This window comes from Acinonyx jubatus, chromosome D4, assembly GCF_027475565.1.
Source record: "Acinonyx jubatus isolate Ajub_Pintada_27869175 chromosome D4, VMU_Ajub_asm_v1.0, whole genome shotgun sequence".
Lineage (NCBI taxonomy): Eukaryota > Metazoa > Chordata > Mammalia > Carnivora > Felidae > Acinonyx > Acinonyx jubatus.
The window spans coordinates 43,273,536-43,294,585 of NC_069391.1; the positions used below are offsets into that span (position 1 = coordinate 43,273,536).

Sequence of the window (21,050 nt, forward strand, 5' to 3'; positions counted from 1 at the left end):
ACATCCAGCCTTCAAAGAGCAGCAACCTGATCGGTGGCCACTGGGCCACTTTGAAACCTGCCACCTCCCTCTAGGGGAGTGAGTGCACTCAGACACCCTTTGCTCGTCCCCAAACGAGGGGTCTGAGGAGCATGTGCCAGAAAGCAGTCCGGCTGTGCTGACACATGCAGGGTATGGGAGGGAGGGAGTCAGACACTTTATAGCTATGTGGAGCTCAAGGCTCCAGGCTGTGGAGGAGGGAGGCAGGCAGAGATGGGAAGGAGGAGGGAGGGGCGGCTGCCAGCCAGAGAGGCCAAGACTGTGCCTCGTTGGGTTATAGGTCGCATCACTTTGAGCAGGAATCCGGTTGGGTGCATGCACTTTAATGGTCAGGAGCTAATAGTGCACCAGCAGGAAGGATGGCATGGGGAGGACAGGGTAGCTCCATTGCAGAGTAAGTCGGAACGTTACAATGCCTGGAGTGTCAGAACGGGCCCTGCAGAGCTTCGAGAGAAGGTCTTGAGAAATGCGGTGATGGAACGTTGTGAATCACACTCTTGCTTTCATGATGCCTGGTAAGGCAGCCTGTCTCCATCTGGAAGGTGTCCATAACCCATCTCCTGTGGTTAAGTGAGAGAGTTTTCAAAAATGTGCAGCTCTGCCTTTATGAGAACCAGTGTAAATCAAGAGACTGAATATGTTTACATAAAGTGACTTATTTTTAATGCTTGCAGGATTGGGGAAAAGAAGAGCAATTTGATTCTTGTATCATATGAATAAATATTCTCTGTGGGTGGCAGGTCTGTGTGTTTATCTATCCATACATATGTATACATGTACTTGGGGGCGTACACATATGCACACACATTCACACACACACACCCCTCCGTTGGGGAACGCCCTCCGTGTCAGTAATGTGGGCTGCTGTTTAGGAACAGAATTAATCAAATAAATATTGTTCTTTCCTGTTTAGGGAGGTCTGGCCTGCCATGTTTCTATTTTTATTTCTTTTGGCTTATTTGCCACCCACATTCCTAAAAGAAAACAGAAAGAACGGTCTTAATTCCTGTGTGCTGGTTGGATCCCATGTATACTTTGAACCGGGAGAATTCTTAATTCTGTAGTCTGGCTGCCCTGCCTGCCTTACAAGAATTCAGACTTTTGGATGCTGACCGTGGGCTTCCCATGAATGATTCCACCGGCCACGTCCCTGTTCCCAAGGCCAGTGCTGGCTGTGTTGCCCGCTGACTCAGATAAATGCAGCTGAAGGAAGATCTATTCAGCACAAGGCCTTGGGACATGGTGGACTGGTTGGAAAGACAGGTTTTCAAGTTCCCACATTGTCTACCCTCACTAATAGCTGTGTTACTTTGACCAAGGTTCTTAACCTCAGTTCCCTCATCTGTAAAATGAGGATAACACCACTCCCTATAGAAGACGGCTGTAAGGACTGAATGAAATAATGAATGCCCAGCATTGAGCACAGCATCTGGTTTAGAAAAAGTGCAGGAAGTGATAGGTTCTATTCTGTTAGGAACACAATAGACTTTTATTGATTCACAAAGGTTCTTAACACCATTGCCCCAACTTGTCCACTCCATCTTTTGTGACCTGACACTTCATTCATTCATTCACTCATTCATTCATCAAGTTAGTTATAATGTATAAAGCCTTGTTCCAAAAATGATTTTAGGTGTCTGGTGTCAGTCCCCCACTGGAATGCTTTCTCTCAGGTCCCGTTAAAGAGACACAACTATGTAAAAAAGATAGTTTTAAGAAAACATTTAAGCCCAATGCCTGATCCTTGCACAAAGCACCTGCTGTCTATTCCCTGGTCAGGTTGCCCTCCTGAACAGAAGCTCCCTGCCTACAGGACCCTGGAGAGAAACTGCATCCTCCTGGCTTCAAAAGCCCTGAGGATGAAACAAGTCCCTGGAGCAGGAGAGGTCAGGGAGAGGGTGCCACAGAGATTCTGCAAGGTGGGCTCAAGGGCTGTGGTCCTGAGACATAGCAGCTTCTCTGGGGCCTGAGGGCAGGTGGAAGCTGCCCCCCCCCCCACCGCCCCTTGCCCCCCGCCCAGTAACCCTGTTGTTTCCACTGTCAGCTCTCCAGCTTTCCCACAGGGACTGGGCTGGAAAGTAGATGGGGCATTTTGTATTTGCTTGTTTTTCTTTCCGTCTTTTCTTGTTCTGGGGATTTCCCTGCAGCAGGCAGCCTCCTGGTTTTCCTGGGCTCCCCCTGGAAAAGAGACACTGCCCTCCAGAGCAGAATTGTTCTGCACCCCTGTCTGAGGGAGAGCTAGCTGCCAGGCTACATTCTTAGCAACCAGCTTTAGGGACACTGGGACCCTCCTTCTCTCTTTCCTTTCCCTGAGTCCTGGTCCCTTTCTCTGAATGCTCTGTGTCCCATGGAGGCAGCTTGTAACCCTCACAGACCTGTAAGCAGAGCACGAAAGGGTGAACAGGAGTGTTCTGGGCAGGAGAAGGGAATGGGCTCTCCAGGTAGAAGAAGAAAGCACACAAAGATACAGAAGCAGACAGAAGCAAGGTGTGGGCAAGGCTGGAGAGAACGGGGAAGATCCTGAGATATCTGGATTTATCAGGTAGGAGATGGAGATGAGTGGAAGCAAGTTTTATGCCCCTGTGGATTTTCAAGGGCACCTTTCCAGCCAGCCCCGTTGATGATACCAGCAGGGATTAGAGCGCCTGCTTCTCTGGAATCATAAGGCAGCGTGGGTTCGCAGGAAATTCTGAGTCCTTCAAACTGGATGATTAGGAGACAACAGCTGATGTTGATTCTTACCATGTAATGCCTTATCACCATACATACCACTTTCCTCTTCTGAATCCACAGCCCCTAGGGCCACACCTGCCCATTCCTGGAATTCTTATTCATAGTGTCCTGGTGCCCAAGAAACTTCACTGAGTCCTTGTCCCTTGACCTCAGCCTGACCCACACAGTTTAGCTGACTTTGGTTCTCACTCTCCTCGCCCCTGGAACTTGCTTTTGCTACCAGTGGGTCAGATCTCGAGATAAAGAAATAAATAATCTGCTTGACCTCTAGTGTAGCAACATGACCTGAGAGAAATGGGTGTTGGCAGGAGCCAAGGACCCTGGAGAGGCAGGTGGACTGCAGTGGTTCTGGTGAAATCTTGGCATGGACACCAGCAGTATATTCGTTTGGAATGGAGGAAGGAAGGGGGCAAGACCCATGACAGAAAGAATTTTCAAGATGGTTAACATTTTCAAAGCACCCACTTTTAGGGGGAAAAATAGCCAATAACAAAAGAAACAAATGGATAATGTGGATACAACTTGGAGGTTTTCAAATGTCTAAAAAATGGAATTTGTAGGATGAAAGGCACCGCTGAAAGCTTTCTCTCTAACCTGGCCACCACCCCTAAAAGGCCCAACTCGCTGCTGGGAATGAAATTTCTCCCCGTAAGAGGGCTCTGGTGTCAGCCACACCCTCACCCTGGAGCCAGAAATGCTGCCCCTGTACTTCAGGCTGCAGTTCAAACCCACGTTCCCAAGTCTCTCTGAGGGGAGCCTGGGGGCTGATGAGAGGCGGGGCTGGCTCTGCTCTTGGGGAGCCTGTGAGGGGAGGGTGCGTCACTGCAGGGGACTGAGGCCGTGCTGCAGGTCAGTGGGCAAGGGGGCAGTTTATAAAAAGATCACCACACCTGATTGCTTTTCCTGGTGGACTCACCGTTTTTCTTTGGTGTTTTTCAGCAACCATCACCTTAACATACTGTCTTTTAAATGTGTCAGATGACGCTCCACTCCTGGAGAAGGTGAGGGCGTGTGTGCACACACACTCTGTTGACTGAGAAGCAATTTACTGCCCTCTTAGGGCCAAATCTAACAGTAGGTTGTCTATTCAAACTACCCCATTTTAAGCCACTGGGTTTTTAATGGTGGCTGATGGGGGGAGGGGCCGTTTATTTACATAAAGGTCATTTTCACAGTTTTCAGCCCTGCGTTCTCTCCTTAGCGTGCTTCCAGCCTTCTGCACCCACCTTCTTTTTATCTCTCTGTGCTCCCCTTCTTCCTCGGACACGTCTTCATTTCCAATATTTCTTTCTCCTTCTTCTCTTATTTCTCAGAATTAGCAGAATTGGTGAAGTGAAAACAGTAGACTTCAGAATGCTGTTGTTTTGCCCTCGTATCCGAATATACTAGAAAACACTAGAAAAACCAAAGGCCCCACTGCTTTTCTTTTATTTCTCATGGCAGCGCAGTAATGGAGACAGTATGTTTGGTGTTTGTTGGCTTATTTTTGTTCTTGAGTCACACCAAACCCGGGTGCAAATCCTTATTCTTCCCCTTGCTTGCTCTGTGAACTTGAGCAAGTTACCTCCATTCTCTGAGCCTCTGTCTCCTCATCTGTATGTGTACTCTACAGTTTTGAAAATAAGTCCATAAAATAAATATAAATGTCTCTACCAAAGTAGGTTCTCAACACATATTTCCCACCACCACTCGCTCTACAGGCCTGTAGACCTAATCATTGTTTTTCTTCATTGGATTTTAGTCTAATTAACACATATTTTTTCAGCACCTGATATGTGTCAGGCCTTGGGCACCAGGGTCCAAACAGACACAAGCAAGATATGGTTCATCTCCTCAGTGGCAACCCCGTGCAGGAACCAGGAAAGTAATAAACTATCACAGAACAATGTGAAGGGTGCTGTGGGCACTAAGGGAAACCAGAAGAGGAGCACCGAACACTTCTTGGGGACAGGGTGAGGGAGGAGGCGAGAGAAGGTGTCCCTGAAGAGGCCACCCTGATCAAGAGCCTTGAAGGATGTTGGAGTTGGGAGAAGGGTGTTGTGGAAGAAGAGGAACAAGGGAAAGCCTAGATTCAGGAAGAGTTGCTGTGAGTTCAAAAGGAGAGAAGGAGAGCTGAGGAGTGGCAGGGTGGCAGAGAGGTTGGGAGTCCAGATGAAAAAGAGCATTGAACACGAGGGTTGGGACTTACTAGCGTGAAAACCAGGGACAGCTGTTAGAGTGTAGGTTAGGGGAAGCCAATAACGTGGGAGGGACTTTACCTGAAGTGCACTGAGCTAACTCTAAGACATCCTCGTTTACACAGATTCCTTCTCTCAGATAAACACCAAGCACCCAGAGCCCGCAGCCAGGGGTGCTAACCCTGCTGCTAATTATCTGTGCCACCTCAGGCAAGTCTCCACTCTCCCACCATCTGGGTTTTCAGTCTCTGAAGTGAAGGTCTGAGACAATACCCAAGAGTCCTCCTGGCTTTAACACTAGGCTGTGATTCTGTGATCATGCCACCATTTTGTAGAGGTTGGTGGTGTGTTTTTTGTTTGTTTTGTTTTGTTTTTTAGTGTTTACTTATTTTGAGAGGGAAACAGTGAGAGAGTGCTAGCCGGAGAGGGGCAAAGAGAAAAGGAGAGAGAACCTCAAGCAGACTCTGCAGTGCTATCAGTATGGAACCATATTCCGGGCTCCATATCACAAACCTTGAGACCATGGCCTGAGCCGAAATCAAGTTAGATACTTAACCGACTGATTCACTCAGGCATCCTTTAGAGCTTGTTTTAGGTTTTCTAATGCTAACTTAGTAAAATCACTATGTGAACATGACTGACACCCAGTAGATGTGAATATTTTCCCTTTATGTGAAAAATCGCTAAAATGTGTGATGGTAAGTACGGTAAGCAAAGAGTCAGTTGGGCTCTGGTAGTCACAGCTGGGTCAGCAATTATTTGTGTGGCCTCAATTAACTTATTTCACTTCTCTTTGCAACCATGTACTCTCTGCCCTCCACTGCCCGTTCTAAAAATGGCTACCCTGAGAGATAAGAGTAAGTTTTGACTTTTACAGTTCATGCAAGTTTGTTCTACAGATATCAAACACTTGTTCCAATGGCCAGGAAAGATCTCTATTTCAGTTTAAAAGTGTTTAGAACAGAAGAGCTTGAATTTCTTATGCAGAAGATATGCTGATTTCATCCACCACCCCCATTCCACACAAAAACTAGCCAAAAGTCATTTTAACTTTATTTCTAAAAGCAAATATGATTTCAATTTGGAGGTTTGGTCCACTTCTATTTTTGTTGTTGTTTTAAATTATTGGAGCTTATTTTCTTAGAAAAAAATTACATGTGTATTAAAAATATCTAAAAATCCAGAAGATATGCAAAGGGCAAATATCAGAAATAGAAAACATGCATCATTTCCTTCACCCAGAGATAAGCTTACTCATCATGTTGGACTCCTATTTTGTTTATACTTTTCCCCAAAATAATTATATCAAACCATATATCAAAATATTTCTCATCATACATTAATATATAACAAAGTTTTAAGGGTCTTTTCAGACTCTGGCAAAAAATGAAATGATGAGTTCCAATGCTGGTAGAAAGTGACAGGTGTGTGCAAAGTGATGGGGAACCAAAGAAACCGAAGAAACTAAGGAATGCTTTCTGGGAGCTAACAGTTGAATCTTGAAGGATGTCAGTGTTTGCCAGGCAAAGAAGAGCAGAAGGTATTTCTCAGATGGAAGAAAGAGCTAGAAAAACTACTAGAAACCTTGATAGATGGTGCCCTGTTGGAAATGGGAGGAGTTTGGGTTGCCTGGTGGGTGTGGTGTGTCACTGGGTGGGGGGTTCAACAGGAGGTGAACAGAGGGGGTGAGTCTGTTATAAACAGATTTGTTTGCCAAGCCATAGAGTATGGAATTTGTTCTGTTGACAGTGGGGAACCAGGGACTTTACAAAATCAAGTACTGCCTTACATTAAAGCAAATAATACTGAGTGAGCACAACCAAAACCCAGCTTTACTCTTTCCTCAAGGATGGATTTTTAAAAATCCAGGTGCTTAAAAACATCTTCCTATACAAGTCAAGTACAGTCTTCATGAAAATTTCTCAGGAAATTCTCATCACCTCTGCAGAAGCTTTTAAAGTACCTTTTGGAGTTCTTTAGTGGTCTGCCTTAATATACATTGCATATAGATGACTCCTACAATGGCAAATTCATTCCTAAAGAACAGTCTGGGCAAATGTTGTTTAGGCCACTCTCTGTGATAGCAGGGAGTGTGTTTGGTTCTGCTAGATGACTTCAGGAGGGCTTTGATGGTGACGAAAGCTATGGAACCCAATATTTGGCTGGTTTTTGGTTAGGGGGGGTTTTCCAGCAAGAACCAGTTGTTTCTTAACCAGCTCATTTGCTCCACCCAGTGGGGAAGTGCTAGAATACAGCTTTGAAGGGTGGATCTAACTGAGATAGATATTCTTTCTCAGGGACAGATCTGGAAATTCCTGGTCTGTTATTTCAACCATTCTTTCCCTATAAAAATGTTAGGAGACATCCCCATAAACAGTTTTTCTCCTTCATTTTGGGGTCAAGAAAGCATTTGCAGTAAGGAAAGTCCTGGCTTTTCACAGACTAATGGCTTTAGATAAGTCCCATATCCTCTATCAAAGTGTTCCCGTGTGTGTGTGTATGTGTGTGTGTGTGTAATTCTTCCATATTTCTAGTGTGTATGGCATTTTAGTGGCATAATTGTTTTTTATTATTTAGCCAGTGCGCCTGTAATTGGCATCAGTCCAGGTAATGAAAAAAATATCTTTGACATTTTGAAAATCCAAGAAAGACTGCAACCATTTGCAATTAATATCTATCAATTAGTATATGTCAGTATCATCTGAATGCATCTTCATAAGGAATTCTCAGATGCTTTAAACCACAAATCACATGGTGTAGTGCAAAGAGCTGGCCTTTCCACTCAGACCTGAGTTTAAGTCCTACCCCTGCCACTTTCTGTGTGACTTTGAGAAGTTACTGTCTGTCTCTGAGCCTGTGTCAATGAGCATGGCAAATCTTATTTCACAGGGCTAGTGTAAGAGTTACGGGATGTAATGACTGCAGGGTCAGTGGGACGAGGGGATTGCTGACCTTTGTTTGATGGAAGGCTCTGCGCTTACTTGTTCGGCTTGAGTGAATCACTTCTGCTTGGAGGACTGGATTCCTCATCTGTCAAACGGGCCAGAGTTCCTTCTCTTAGAGTTTTACAGATGCAATGACATAACACCTCCTCCATCCCCACCAAGCATCTGGCACCTCATAGGTGCTTAACAAATGCTAGTTCCTTTCTTTCCAAAAGTATTAACCCACTGCAGATAACTGCAGAATTAGTTATAAGGCCAAATTGTGTTCATCCCATGATCTCTCCCCCGCCACCTGTCTCTCTTGCTAGCTCAAATACTCACACAGGTGCACACTGTGCATTCCCACCTTATTTTTTCCATCTTTGTCATCAGAAGTTAACCAAAAGTCCAAGAACTTTTAGAGGCTTAACAAAGGAGCAGCAAATTCATTTTAAGATTGTTGTCATTTATTACCATTCCTCACACCAAGTACATGAGTCCTTATTTGAGCAGTTGTGCATTTTTCTGTGTCCCCACCCCACTGTCCCATCCTGGCCTGGCCCCTCTGCTCCAGCCACAGTACCACCAGACCATAGAGGTCATCACCTCGGCCACTCTTGCCACCCCCCTTCAGATCTCCAGCCCCTTCTCCCTGCCTCACTCATCAGACTCCTTTAAATTGTGAGGTCCACCCACTGCACCTGGGTGGCTCAGTCTGTCAAGTGTCTGACTTTGGCTCAGGTCATGATCTCGCAGTTTGTGGGTTCGAGCCCTGCATCGGGCTCTGTGCTGACAGCTCGGAGCCTGGAGCCTGCTTCAGATTCTGTGTCTCCCTCTCCCTCTGCCCCTCCCCCACTCACACTCTGTCTCTCAAAAATAAATAAACATTAAAATAAATAAATAAATTTGAGGGCCCACCTAAATGGGTATATTATCAGAGAAGTTTCTTCAAGCCTCTTCTTGCCCTGACAGGAAGTGATTGTTGCTATGTGTGTATTTCTGAAGAGAAGGGGATTAATGTATATTGAGTCTGGTCATATCTTAATACTTTTACCCTTCCCAGTCACCTTGCCAGGTAGGTATCACTGTTCCATTTTATAGCTGAGGAGACTGAGGGCCCATCCATTGCTTCATTAAACAAATACGTATTGAATATCAGTTGCCACCACAGGGAATAGAGCAGCCCCTTCCTTTGTGGATCTTCCAGGATCTGACAGGGGATGAATCCAAGAGGCAGGAGGGAAACAAATGATAGACTATTCCAATTGTGAAGAAGGGTGCCATGAAAGGCAGAGAAAGGGGAAATGCCCTATCTCAGAGCTTAGGGAGGGTGTCCCTAAAGAAAAGGTATTTCTGCTAAGACCTAAAGACTCAGGGAGATCACACAGGTAGATAGTAAGGACAGAAGTGAGCTCTAATGTGGGTGGAATTTGGTTCCACCTTGCCTCATGGCCTTTCCTCCTCTAAATATTTGCATTCATGTCATTGTATTTTAGCTTGTGATCTATATTTCTTTCTCTCTGAAAGATCATAGCTCCTTGCGAACAACAACCTCATCTCCCAGGCACGTGGTACATAACACAAGTCATGAGCATAAGGAACGGGTCATTTAGTGTTTTAATACATGTATATGTGATTGCTTGTCTTTAATAATATTACAAGGATGCAAAAGTACCTAGAATATGCCATGTATATCCTGTCATTTCTTTAACCAACACATTGGTATGGTTTTCTAATAGAATCTCTAAGCCCCTGGGCACTCCTGGTCCCAAACTCCTTTTACTCAGATGTTTTCTGTTTTATAAGCTGGGGTGATCCGGGGTCAGCACATGAGAGAGGTAGCAGCTGGCATCAGCTGTGCAATAGGTGAAACTTGAAAGCAGCTCATTCATTTACATAAAGTGGTGTAAAATGTGTCCTCCCAAATGCTGCAGGGCGTAAGGTTCATTACCAGCCTGTCCAGGCCATTCTTGGAGATGAAAGTGAAGTGACTGCCCTGTGCCAGGCACTGTGTTAGGGCAGCGGATACAAGATGACTAGACGTTGGTGATGCTGTGAATGTTTCTTTCTTGACACACAGTGGCTCACAGTGGAGTAGGGCCCACAGAATGCCCATAGCGCATGTATACACACTGATATGCAAACCAGCTCATTGCATGCAAGACTCCAGGCTGGCACAGGTGAAGCAGTGGTTAACGCCACAGAGGCTGGGGCAGAAGTCTCAGAAGGTCTCCCAGGCATCTTGAAACTCATCATGCCTGAGTTGGGAAAATGAGTGGCCGTTAGCGAGGTAAAGAGGGCAGGCTGTGGTAGGAGCAGGGCACAGGCAAGGGTCTCCCCGATGCAGAGGCGAGATGCAGCGGCCCGGAGACAGAGAGCAGATGGCACATTAGGGATGTGCAAATGCTCACAAGAACCAGCAGGTGATGGAGATGAGTGAAAGGCCAGGTGGTTGCATGTCAGACACATTGGTATATTCTTCATGCCCATTAAAAAAAAATCCTTCCTCCCACTATTCTTCCTTCACTTATACCCTCTTATGCTATCCTTCATTTTTCCATCTTTGACTGAAACTTAGGTAAAAAGAAATTTTTCTCTCCTATTAGAAAAGTAGCAGCCTAAATCCAATGATCAAATCAATCAGGAATGATACTTGGCTCCCCCTGGGGAGACAACTGGGAGTGGTGGGGACTGGGGCCAACTGGAGACCATATTCTCCATCTGAGGAGGACAGCCCTTCTTCAACCTCAACTGTCCAGTGGCTCCAGATATTGCAGTTTAAAAAAAAAAGTGAGCTACCTAGAGTTTTGACAAGTTAGCCAATTTATATATATATATATATATATATATATATATATATATATATATATATGTACTTTGATTAAAACAAGGACAGGGGCGCCTGGATGGGTCACTCGGTTGAGCTCAGGTCATGATCTCACAGCTCATGACTTTGGGCCCCGTGTCAGGCTCTGTGCTGACAGCTCAGAGCCTGGAGCCTGCTTCGGATTCTGTGTCTCCCTCTCTCTCTGCCCCTAACCCACTTGCATTCCGTCTTTCTCTCAAAAATAAATAAACATTAAAAAAAATTAAAAAAAAAAAAACAAAGACAAAAAACAAAACCCAAACCTGCAGACCAAATGGAACACATTCACATGCTGAGCCTTGTCCATGGGCCATGTTTGCAATTTCTTGTTTAAAGACTCCAGAGATTGTGAGGGCTTTCTTTTTAGAATCCTTCAACATGTCACTGCTTCTAGTCACTCCTAACCATCCTTCTCTCCCTGCTTTCCAGAAAGAGATGACGAGCAGGATGTGTCACTAACGCCCCATCTCCCCTTTGGAAGACTGAGGAAAGCTCTTCCCTCCTGGAGCCCTGCACCAGCAGGAGGGAGACCTCCCCTGGCCAAACAGGCACCTGCTTCCAGGAGCAGGCAAGGTGGAGAGGAGCAGTGATTCCTGAGAGACGTTCCCCACTCACCCCGTGTGCTCTTAACCCTCTGAGTGCTGCTAGCCACGACCTGTGGACCTGTCTGACCACAGTGTGCAGGAAGGACTGCCCCCTCTCCCTTCTGGCTCTCAAGTGCCCCGAGGAAGCCTCTGCACTTACGTGCGCGTCGCAGTCTGCCTGTGACCTGCCGCCTAAGCTTTACTGGAATTCAGGTTTTGAGACTGAGACACTTACTTGTACTTCCCCACTCCTGTCTTGTCAACTGGCCGACTTTTCTGTACCGTGTCTTCTAAATCCCGGGTGAATTTTGGAACTCTGGATGAGCAGCAAGTTTGTCTATAACAAGTCTTCCTTTCAGGTCTTTGAAAGCTTCCACCCTGATCTGATTCTGTGGTTTAACTTCATGCAGGACCATGGAGCCTTGAAGACGTCTGAGACCCCCACCCTTCAGCCTCAGCGAGAATTCCCTACTCGGCAGTTTTATCAGGGACCACCCATGACCCCAGACAAACCTTAACTACGGGGAAGAGTCTGGCTGTTAGGATAAAGCTGACAGGTTACCAGTTAACTCTGAATAGAATGTGTTTTTTTTATAGCCACACCATTCCTTGTCTCTTCTATTCAAAATTTTTTCCTGTTTCCAAGAAGAGAGGAATAAAAGGAAGTTATAAATGACCAAGAATGATCAGCAAAAGCTCTGAGCCAGATTAGTGCAGTGTTTGTTTTTGAGCAAAGGGTAGGGAGTTCTGGCTGTCTCTACATAATACTGAAGTTTCGATGGAAAAAAACAAAACAAAATAAAACAAGTGCCATTGGCTATTTGGTACACATAGCTCAAACACCCAGCTCATTGGTTTGTCGCCTTCCCAGCTGGCCCTCTGAGCTCCTACATCCAGCCCGTGCTTTCTTTCTCTTCCTCTGCAGTCCCCCTCCTCGGCCGTATTATATTATGGCAAGAATTAATTTCTGCCCCTGTGATTGTGCCACAGTTGCCAAGGCAACAGTGTAACTGGAGCTAACTTCCTTCTTCCATTCCTTCCCAGTTTTCCTATTCCAGTAAACAGAATAACACATTCTATGCTACGTCCTGCCTTTTGAAACCCAAGTGAGTCTTAGCTGAAGAAATGTTGCCTTCTCTGCTTCATTCATGAAACTGGTGGTAGTCCTGAGAGCCTGTAATTGGAGGGTGATAATAATCCGGCGATCATTGGAATCTAACAAAATAGCAGTTGGTGGAGGGAAGTAGATAAGAATGTATTAGTATATTTTAATGTAACCCCAATTAAAGAATAACTAAAAAACTCTGATTTCGTTTCATTGGATGTAATGTGTTAAAGCCGTTTGTGGCTGCCACAGGAGCCTAGAGAGCATGAAATCTTTCTTTGTCCAGAGAAAGGGCTGACTGTCTGGACCCTGTGGCATTCTGCCCTCACCCAGCAAACTGACCTTTGCTTCCGATCTTGTCAGAGTTATCTCATGGAATCCAAATGCTGCTACCTCTTTCCATATTGTTGTGCTCTGGTCAACAACAAACAGATCCCCTCCCCCTTTTTTGGCTTCCTAAGTAATTCTGAGAGGACAAGATCGGCAAAGATTCTTCTGGGCATCATTTTTGGCTGAAAGAATATGACTGTCCTAAGGATCCAGAGAGCAGAGAAATAAGAACCCCCGTTCCCAACCTATGCAATACACTGTAAAGTACTTCATGGGAATGTTCTGGCAGAGAGACAAGAGAAATGACAGTGAAGCCCACGCCCTAGGAGGAACCCCGAAGGTCTGCCATCATGGAAAACCACAGGATTTTTGCATTAAGAAGTTGACTATGTTCCTGCATTTCAGCAACGCCTAATCAAACAGGATACTGGACTCTGAAGACATTTATTATTAATTCTTTTTAAGGCTACTTCCTATTAACTGTGTGTGCGTATGAAATTTCCATTCCATTTTTAAAAAGTATTTTTTAAACTTCTTGGCACAATTTCCTCCTGGTTATGTTTCTAATTGCATTAATCAACTCCTCTAGGATAAGTTCTGGCAAACCACTCCTATTTTTTAATTACTGAGTATTCCTTACTCCTGCAGAACTTTGGCCAATTCTAAAGAAAATTATCACAAGCAGTTTTTATCTCTTTGACCTGACTACATCCTAAGTACATCTTATTGCAACCAGGGGATCTGAGCCTCACATTCTGCTTCTGCCTCCTAACTTGATGGGCTCTCTTTCATTTCACACCATTTTTTTTTAGGTGGATACATGTATCCACTACCTTTTTTTATTTTGAGAAATTTTAAAGTGGAAATTTCAAAGAGTCAAGATTACAGTGAATATCCACACCCCCCCTTCATGTATGTGCATCAGTTGTTAACATTCTTTAATTGTTGACACTTTTCATACATTTTCTTTCTTTCTCTGTAAATACACATTCTGATTGCCGAACCATTTCAAAATATGTTGCAGACATCATAAAACTTTAAATGCTTTATCATTTGTCCCCAAAATGTTTATAGCTCCTTTTGTTTATTTATCCAGGATCCACTTACAAATCACATGTGGCATTTGTTGTCGTTCTCTTTCGTTAGTGGGTTAGAGTTCTTGTCTTACGTGTGTGTGTGTGTGTGTGTGTGTGTGTGTGTGGTATGGTGGTGGTGGTTGTGGTGTGTGTGTGTCATGACACTGACATTTTTTTGTAGAATGTTCCACAATCTGGAATTTTTTTTCTGATTATTTCCTCTTATTAGACTCAGTTAAACATTTTTTATTTTAGCAAGAACATTACACAAGTGATGTTTTGTTCCTGTTGCATTTATCAGGAAGCATATGACCAGTTGTCTCTTTGTGATATTAAACTTGACCAGTGGGTTCAGGTGTTGTCTGCCTGATCCATTCATTATAAAGGTACTTAATCCATTAAGAAGCTCTGAAATTCAACACACACCCATTTTATAGTTTGAGACTGGGCAAATGTGACTTCCTTTCTTAATTTTCTCAAAGAGGTCCACGATCTCCAAAAGATTATAACCCTTGCAGTTCAATGATACAGCAATGACAAAGGATTCATAACTTCCCCCTTAACAGAGGGAAGGGGAAGTAATAAGGACACTAGATTGGTATGCTGGCTAATGAGAATCTGTATGGTCCCTGTAGCCAGAGTTGAAATATATAATTTTTTTTTTTTTTTTTTGCTCCCATCCTCAATGACTTCCCATTCAGACCCATGGTTTATTTTAGAGAGTGTGTGTTCTCATTAAAGGTGATTTCTCTCAAGGGTGCAAAAATTGTGAGGAGTGTTTTAGGGGTGGGGGAGAAATCTTGGATATTACAGTGGGTTGTGGCCCTTCAAAGGGCCATAGTACATAAACATATATAAAGCGTATATGTGGTATTAAACTTTCATGGGCATGATTAAGAATAAACTGTCTTAAAAGGCTCCTTAAGAGGATGATAATGAAAAAAAATACATGAAGAAATACTCATCTAGAGTCATATCCTGCTTCTTAGGTTGTTAACTCTCGGAGTGTTTTCTCATTTCTGAGGGCTAGGATCAGTGGAAGCAACTTCAAGAGATTTCTTCATCCATCCCTTCTACCCTCCCAAATGCTATCAGTAACCTTCCCGGTGAAAACCCCATTCTCCTCTCGAAGACCTTCAAGCATAGACGTTCTACAACATCCTTTGGTGTGTCCCCACTGAACACTTCACAACACCTGAAATCCTTCCATCTGACCTGAACCAAACTATTATCTTTGGGTTTCAGCACACCTTTCCTAGTGTCTCACATTAAGGAAAACACAAAGATTAGGATAAGAAGAAGCATAAGCAATGAGAGCCTTATCTGCATATCCACGAAGTATTTGAAGACTGTTACCATTGGCCTTCAGCTTCCTTTCCCTTCAGCTCTCTCAGGGGCAGAATTCTCACGGAAACCCTGGTGCCCAGTTGCTAACATTTCTGCACCTCAACTTGAACCCTTCCCCAAGCTTTCCATGTCACTGTGCATTATGGATATAGCCAGCAGTGAACGTGTAAGAAATTGCCACATGCTTTCTCCAAACTCTATTGTCTCTTTGATAAGTCCTGACTTGCTTGTTAATCCATTTGTGAGCATATCTCCATTATAGTCAACCATTTTGGTTTATCTTCCTGAGTTTCCTTCCTTTCTACCTTTGATATTCCTCAGCAGATGACAGTTTTGTTTTAACAGCTTCTTTAATTGGCAAAGCACTGAGACTTGGATGGAGGTCCTCTTGTATTTCTGTGGTGAATTAGGCCAAGTCATCATCTGGTCGTTGATGGAAGCACATCATTCCCTGTGGTCTCTGACCTTCCATCACTCCTGTATCCCACGGGTATCACACTGTGAGTGAAAGAAATATCATGGGACAAGAACAGCCATATCTTCAAGGAATATGTACAAAGGCAAAATCATGAAAAGGAGTCAGTCATGACACCTGGATACACCAGGTGTTGTTGTTTGTGCTTGGAGCATTTTGGTCCATGATAAAATCGGTGATTCTCTCCTAGAATTAGCCAAACAAAGTGTTTTGGAAATAGAAAACCCGCTTTAAAAAATATTTCAACAACAACAAAAACTTATAACAGGTTATTTCCCTCTGGGCAGTTATTAATTCTGCGTGAGAAGTTTCTGATGACTAAATAAGGATTTTTATAACTTTTAGAGGGAAGAGTCCATTTCTAATCTGAAAGTTAAGCTATTTTACTAGCTTTTAGTGTTCTAATGTCAAGGTTTCCCAGTATCTTTTCTAATTGTGTCAGAAAAAAAATGTTTACTATATTTTAGTTCCATTTGAGATTAAATTAAGGGTTTGACTCTAAGAACAAACTAACACAATTATATCAATTAGGAAAGCAAGAGGAAATGAAAGGGTATTTATGGAATGAGTTCATGTGAGCTTAAGAATTCAAATGTCACAAATAAAAGACATGTAACCATCATCTAGTCTGTCTTTTTTGTGTGTGCTTAATTAATTTCTTTAACCAAAAATGTTTTTCATTTTGCAGCGATCCTGGAACAGGTAAATGAAATGGAACCTTAACTCTACAAAAAGTAATTCAAAGTGTATTTATTTTAGAACACACATACATGTATTTGTATTTTAGCAGAAGTTCTTTTATACTCTTCAGATTTTCCCAGGAGGGTATGTCATGCATATGGTTTAGATTAATGTCGTGCATCTTTTTTCTTGTGGTAGAATTCAATATTAAATTTGATGACAATATGGCATATAAATATAATAAACCTTGACTATAGAAATAGCTCATCAATCAGAGTAAATAAACCTGAGTTTTAACCTCAGGTTTGCCACTGCCTTCCTTGTGTGACCTTGAATATTATATTCAATTGTTCTTTGTCTCGGATTTTAGAACTGCAATTGCTCATGGATTTGTTCCTATTTAACTTACAATTGTTTTTGTAAAGTAATATAATATGAAAATATTAACATATTTGGAAAACAAATACATAACTTCTGTGTATTTTTATAGTATTAGTACATTTACAGCCACTTTAGAATAATTGTAAATGCCTCGTGTAATAGCCACCGTAGCTAATAGCAACAATCAAATACTATGTATGACAAAAGCTATTTGTGATGGGGTAATTTCTAGTGAGGAATGAGACTTCTGGTACCCCAGCACAAATACCAAGGGTTCCTCTACTTCACTTCCACTGTTTGTACACCAAGATGTGACAGAGAGGCAGACTGTAGACTGAATTTAGTCTGCAGGCATGTTTTGTTAGACTAACACAGTTTTGTTTTTCTTTCTTCTTTAAATGCTTATTTATTTTTGAGAGAGAGAAAGAGAGTGCGTGCGCTCATACAAGTGGAGAAGGGGCAGAGAGAGAGGGAGAGACACAGAATCTAAAGCAGGCTCCAGGCTCCGAGCTGTCAGGCCAGAGCCCAATGCAGGGCTCGAACTCATGAACTGCGAGATCATGACCTGAGCCAAAGTCAGATGCTTAACCAACTGAGCCACCCAGGTGCCCCTGTTTTCCTTTTTCTAACTAGCTGCCAACAGTTTAAAGTTGAGAAATTTGACACCTAAAAATCAGAATGCCTGTCTCCTCTTACAAAATGAGATCTGGAAACACCAGACTTTTGTTTTCGTGTGGCAGGACTGGCTGGGAAGTGGCTCACCCATTGTGATGGGGTATGTTCTCTTTGATTCACGCATGTCCTCACCACTCACAGTGGCGTCCCAGACACGTGGCTGGCTGTCAGTTACCATCGTCCTCTTCCTCTGGTAGGCTTCCCTTGCTCATTTTTCCTGCCATTCCCCTGAAGACATTTCAGGTCATACCTCCTGCTCCACCATGTCTGGAGAGGCCACGGAGGAAACCACAATTCTAATCTTCAAGTTGATCCCTACACACACTATCTGCTATATCATTATGTTCTTTCTTGTAACCTACATTGTATTGATGATAATGAATGGAAAACTCTTCTAGAACATAATACATTCAGATGAGATGCCTTCAGTCCCTCCACCCACCAACAGCAAAAATTGATACTCCCGTGGACAGTAAGCCAATCACTGAATCTATCCAACCTTTCAATGATTGTACATTCTTAAACTTCAACTGTGCTCCCAAGCAAACTTCATTGCTACTTTGACCATAATGATAAAGAAGTGTCCTTGAAAACAATGGTAGTGTCATTTACCACAACTCTATATTTTATCCCATTTTTCTCTTTCATTGTGAGGTAGATTTCATCAGAACTCCATGTGTTAACAGAAACTTCTCATTGTTTTAATGCAGCTTTCATCATCTGAGTTTTCATGAACACAGAAACCAAGCACAAATTGCCAGTACTTAATAAATTAAAAACTAAATGAGGAAATGCAGTTCAAACTAAATAAACTTTGATTGAGTTTGTAACTATTAGTGCACACTAGATTAAGGGGAATATCTGCTCCAGAGGAAATCATATCATACAATTGAGACATGACCTCATATATTATCAGATCAGCAAAGGGTAAGAGTCTAAGCATTTTCAAGAAATATGTAGAACATAGAGGGGAAAAGGTATCAACAATCCTGTGTTTATTCACTTAGAAAAAGTGTTACAAATTACAAATAACTGTGCTCCACTACTGTGCATATGTCTCTACAATGATGTGTTTGATGTTGCTACAAACTGCATGCCGACTGATAGCCACAAGAGGCAGCAGCATTTAGAAAATTCATAAACTGTGACTTGAGGAAGTATGCTGCCTACCCCTGCCCTGTCTGTGGATGAGAACATAGCCCCTTCTCTGCTCAAAACCCTGCAATGCTCCCCTGTGCCCTCAGCTCAAAATCTTCGGCTTCCCCTTTCTCCCTCCATGCCAGCACCCCGGGCCTCCTTGCTGGCCTCACACATGCTGGGCACACTCACACTCGCGACACGTGTCCTGGCTGTTCCCTGCCTGGATGCTCTTCCCCCACAAATCCTTCTCCTCCTTCAAGTTTTTGCTGAGCATCACCTTCTCATTGAGGCCTCTGCTGATCACACCTATTCCCCAGGACTCATGAGGCCCTTTCTCTGCTCAAATTTTCCTTCTCCTATAGCATTTGCATTATATAAATATTACATAATATTTATTAGTCCATTAATAAATTAGTCCATTTATTTATTAGTCCATCCCCCACCCCACTGGAATATAAATTTCACAACATCAAGGATCTCTGTTTTGTTTATTGATATTTCCCTAGCACCTAGAAGAGTGTCTGACACACATTAGATGCTGAATAAGCCTTTGGTTCATGAATGAATGAACGATCGAATGAATGAATGAATGAATGAATGAATGAATGAATGGATTTACATGGCAGATAGTTTCTAATTAAAGTATTCCATCAAACATAAATAAAAAAAATATATAATAATATTAATTTGATGATACACCGGAAGTGGCATACTATAGACTAAAAACACGCGAGCATTTTGCATGGATAACCTCATTTAATGCCCATGACAACCCTGTGAGGTTGGCTGTCTACATTTATCTCTATAGTCAAGGTCACCTAAGTAATTTGCCCAACGTTACAAGCAATGTGATGGAGCTAGGATGAATGCCCCTCAGGTGTGCTTCAGAGCCCACACCCTTAACCACAGGAGACACCTTCACCCACTGGACACTGAGCTCTTCTTCAGATTGTCTTCTTCTCTGTGGACACAGGCTCCATGTGGTGGAGCAATTTAGCTTTCACTTTCTTTCCTGGTCATTTGTCAGTGTGATTGCCTTAGTGCCTCTGTGACCAGTCCAACTGAGATCATAAAGTATTTCCTTTCACAAGATGTGCAGCATTCACAGATACAGAGTGGATCCTGAGTTAGGGATGAGGCAGGACAACGGATCTAACAGGGGGACACCAAGAAGGTCAGAATGGCTAGTCCACAAAGTGCTGAGTGTTGCGAGGGTAAGACCAGAGGCCAGGATGGGGTCTCTGGGTGGCCGAAGACAGGAAAACAATCCAGAAGTCCAGGAGGAATCACTCACAGTGGGAGCAGAGTGTTCCTGTGACGGATTAAAAAGTACCTAAGAAATTTCTAGGTCTTGTTACTTGCTGTGAAATGAAAAAAAAAAAAAAAAAAAAAAAAAAAAAGCATGCATTTCATTCATTCTTAGAGGAAAACAAGCAGACTTTTAAGAATTTAGAAACACCCAGGGACGCCTGGGTGGCTCAGTTGGTTAAGCATCTAACTTTGAATCAGGTCATGATCTCATACAGTTGTGGGTTCCAGCCCTGTGTCAGGCTCTGTGCTGACAGCTCAGAACCTGGAGCCTGCTTTGGATTCTGTGTCTCCCTCTCTCTCTGCCCCTCTTCCACTCACACTCTGTCTCACTCTATCTCTCAAAAATAAAATAAAATAAAATAAAATAATTTTAAAAAAGAATTTGTAAACACCCAAAGCTGGAGATCTTAGCTTTGACCATAAGAAGTTTACAGAACTTGGGGTGCCTGGGTGGCTCAGTCAGTTAAGCGTCTGTCTTTGGCTCAGGTCATGATCTCACAGTTCGTGGTTCAAGCCCCGTGTCGGGCTCTATGCTGACAGCTCAGAGCCTAGAGCCTGCTTCAGATTCTGTGTCTCCCTCTCTCTCTGCCCCTCCCCCGCTCATGCTCTGTCTCTGTCTGTCTCAAAAATAAATAAAAACATTATAAAATTTAAAAAATAAAAATAAGTTTGCAGAATTTTAAAAAAATCTTTAATTAAGACATTTAAAATCAAATTAAAAATAAACAAATTTAAAAAGTTTGCAGAACCATCGCCATTAATTTTTGATGATTTTCCTTCTCTGCTAAAGACATTAACTGGCATTAAGTCCATGCCATAATGTAAAATATGTGGTTATGTCAACAATTAGAAATATGCAACCAAGAGGGGAGAGCACTATATGGCTGTGAGATTGATTAATGCCTATATTCTGTGGGCTGATTTAGAAACGAACAGGAATCACATTGCATTTGAAAAGCAGCATTCATTCCATGTGCAGCTTCCTTTGAGGTCACCAGGAGTTATGCAGACCTTAATGTGTTCTCTAGTTCCTGGTTCCACCGAGAGATCTTAAATATGTCAGGACATAATCCCAGCCTATGTTTCAAGGCTGGATGAAATAAAGACGCTGTGATGAAATGAAGCCCATTCCTAGGGCTTCATGGATATTGGCCACGAAATGATTCCACTACAAAACATAGAGGGAGGCAGCATTTGTCAAGAGAG

General features: G+C 43.1%; 1 protein-coding gene across 12 annotated transcripts in view; it reads left to right on the top strand.

The window, feature by feature from the left end:
- Positions 1-21,050, top strand: part of MOB3B (MOB kinase activator 3B) — a 219,270-nt gene that overhangs the window by 185,911 nt on the left and 12,309 nt on the right. For 9 of the 12 annotated variants that reach the window (XM_053205019.1, XM_053205016.1, XM_053205020.1 and 6 more), the window contains one exon: positions 17,459-18,770. The exons of 1 other annotated variant lie outside the window; for it this stretch is intronic. In XM_053205019.1, the coding sequence (XP_053060994.1) occupies positions 17,459-17,590 (132 nt within the window). In that variant the 3' untranslated portion in view covers positions 17,591-18,770. Of the gene's footprint in view, positions 1-11,168; positions 16,279-17,458; positions 18,771-21,050 lie in introns of those variants that run through there. 2 more of the 12 variants (XM_027039267.2, XM_053205022.1) reach the window with 2 other exon arrangements.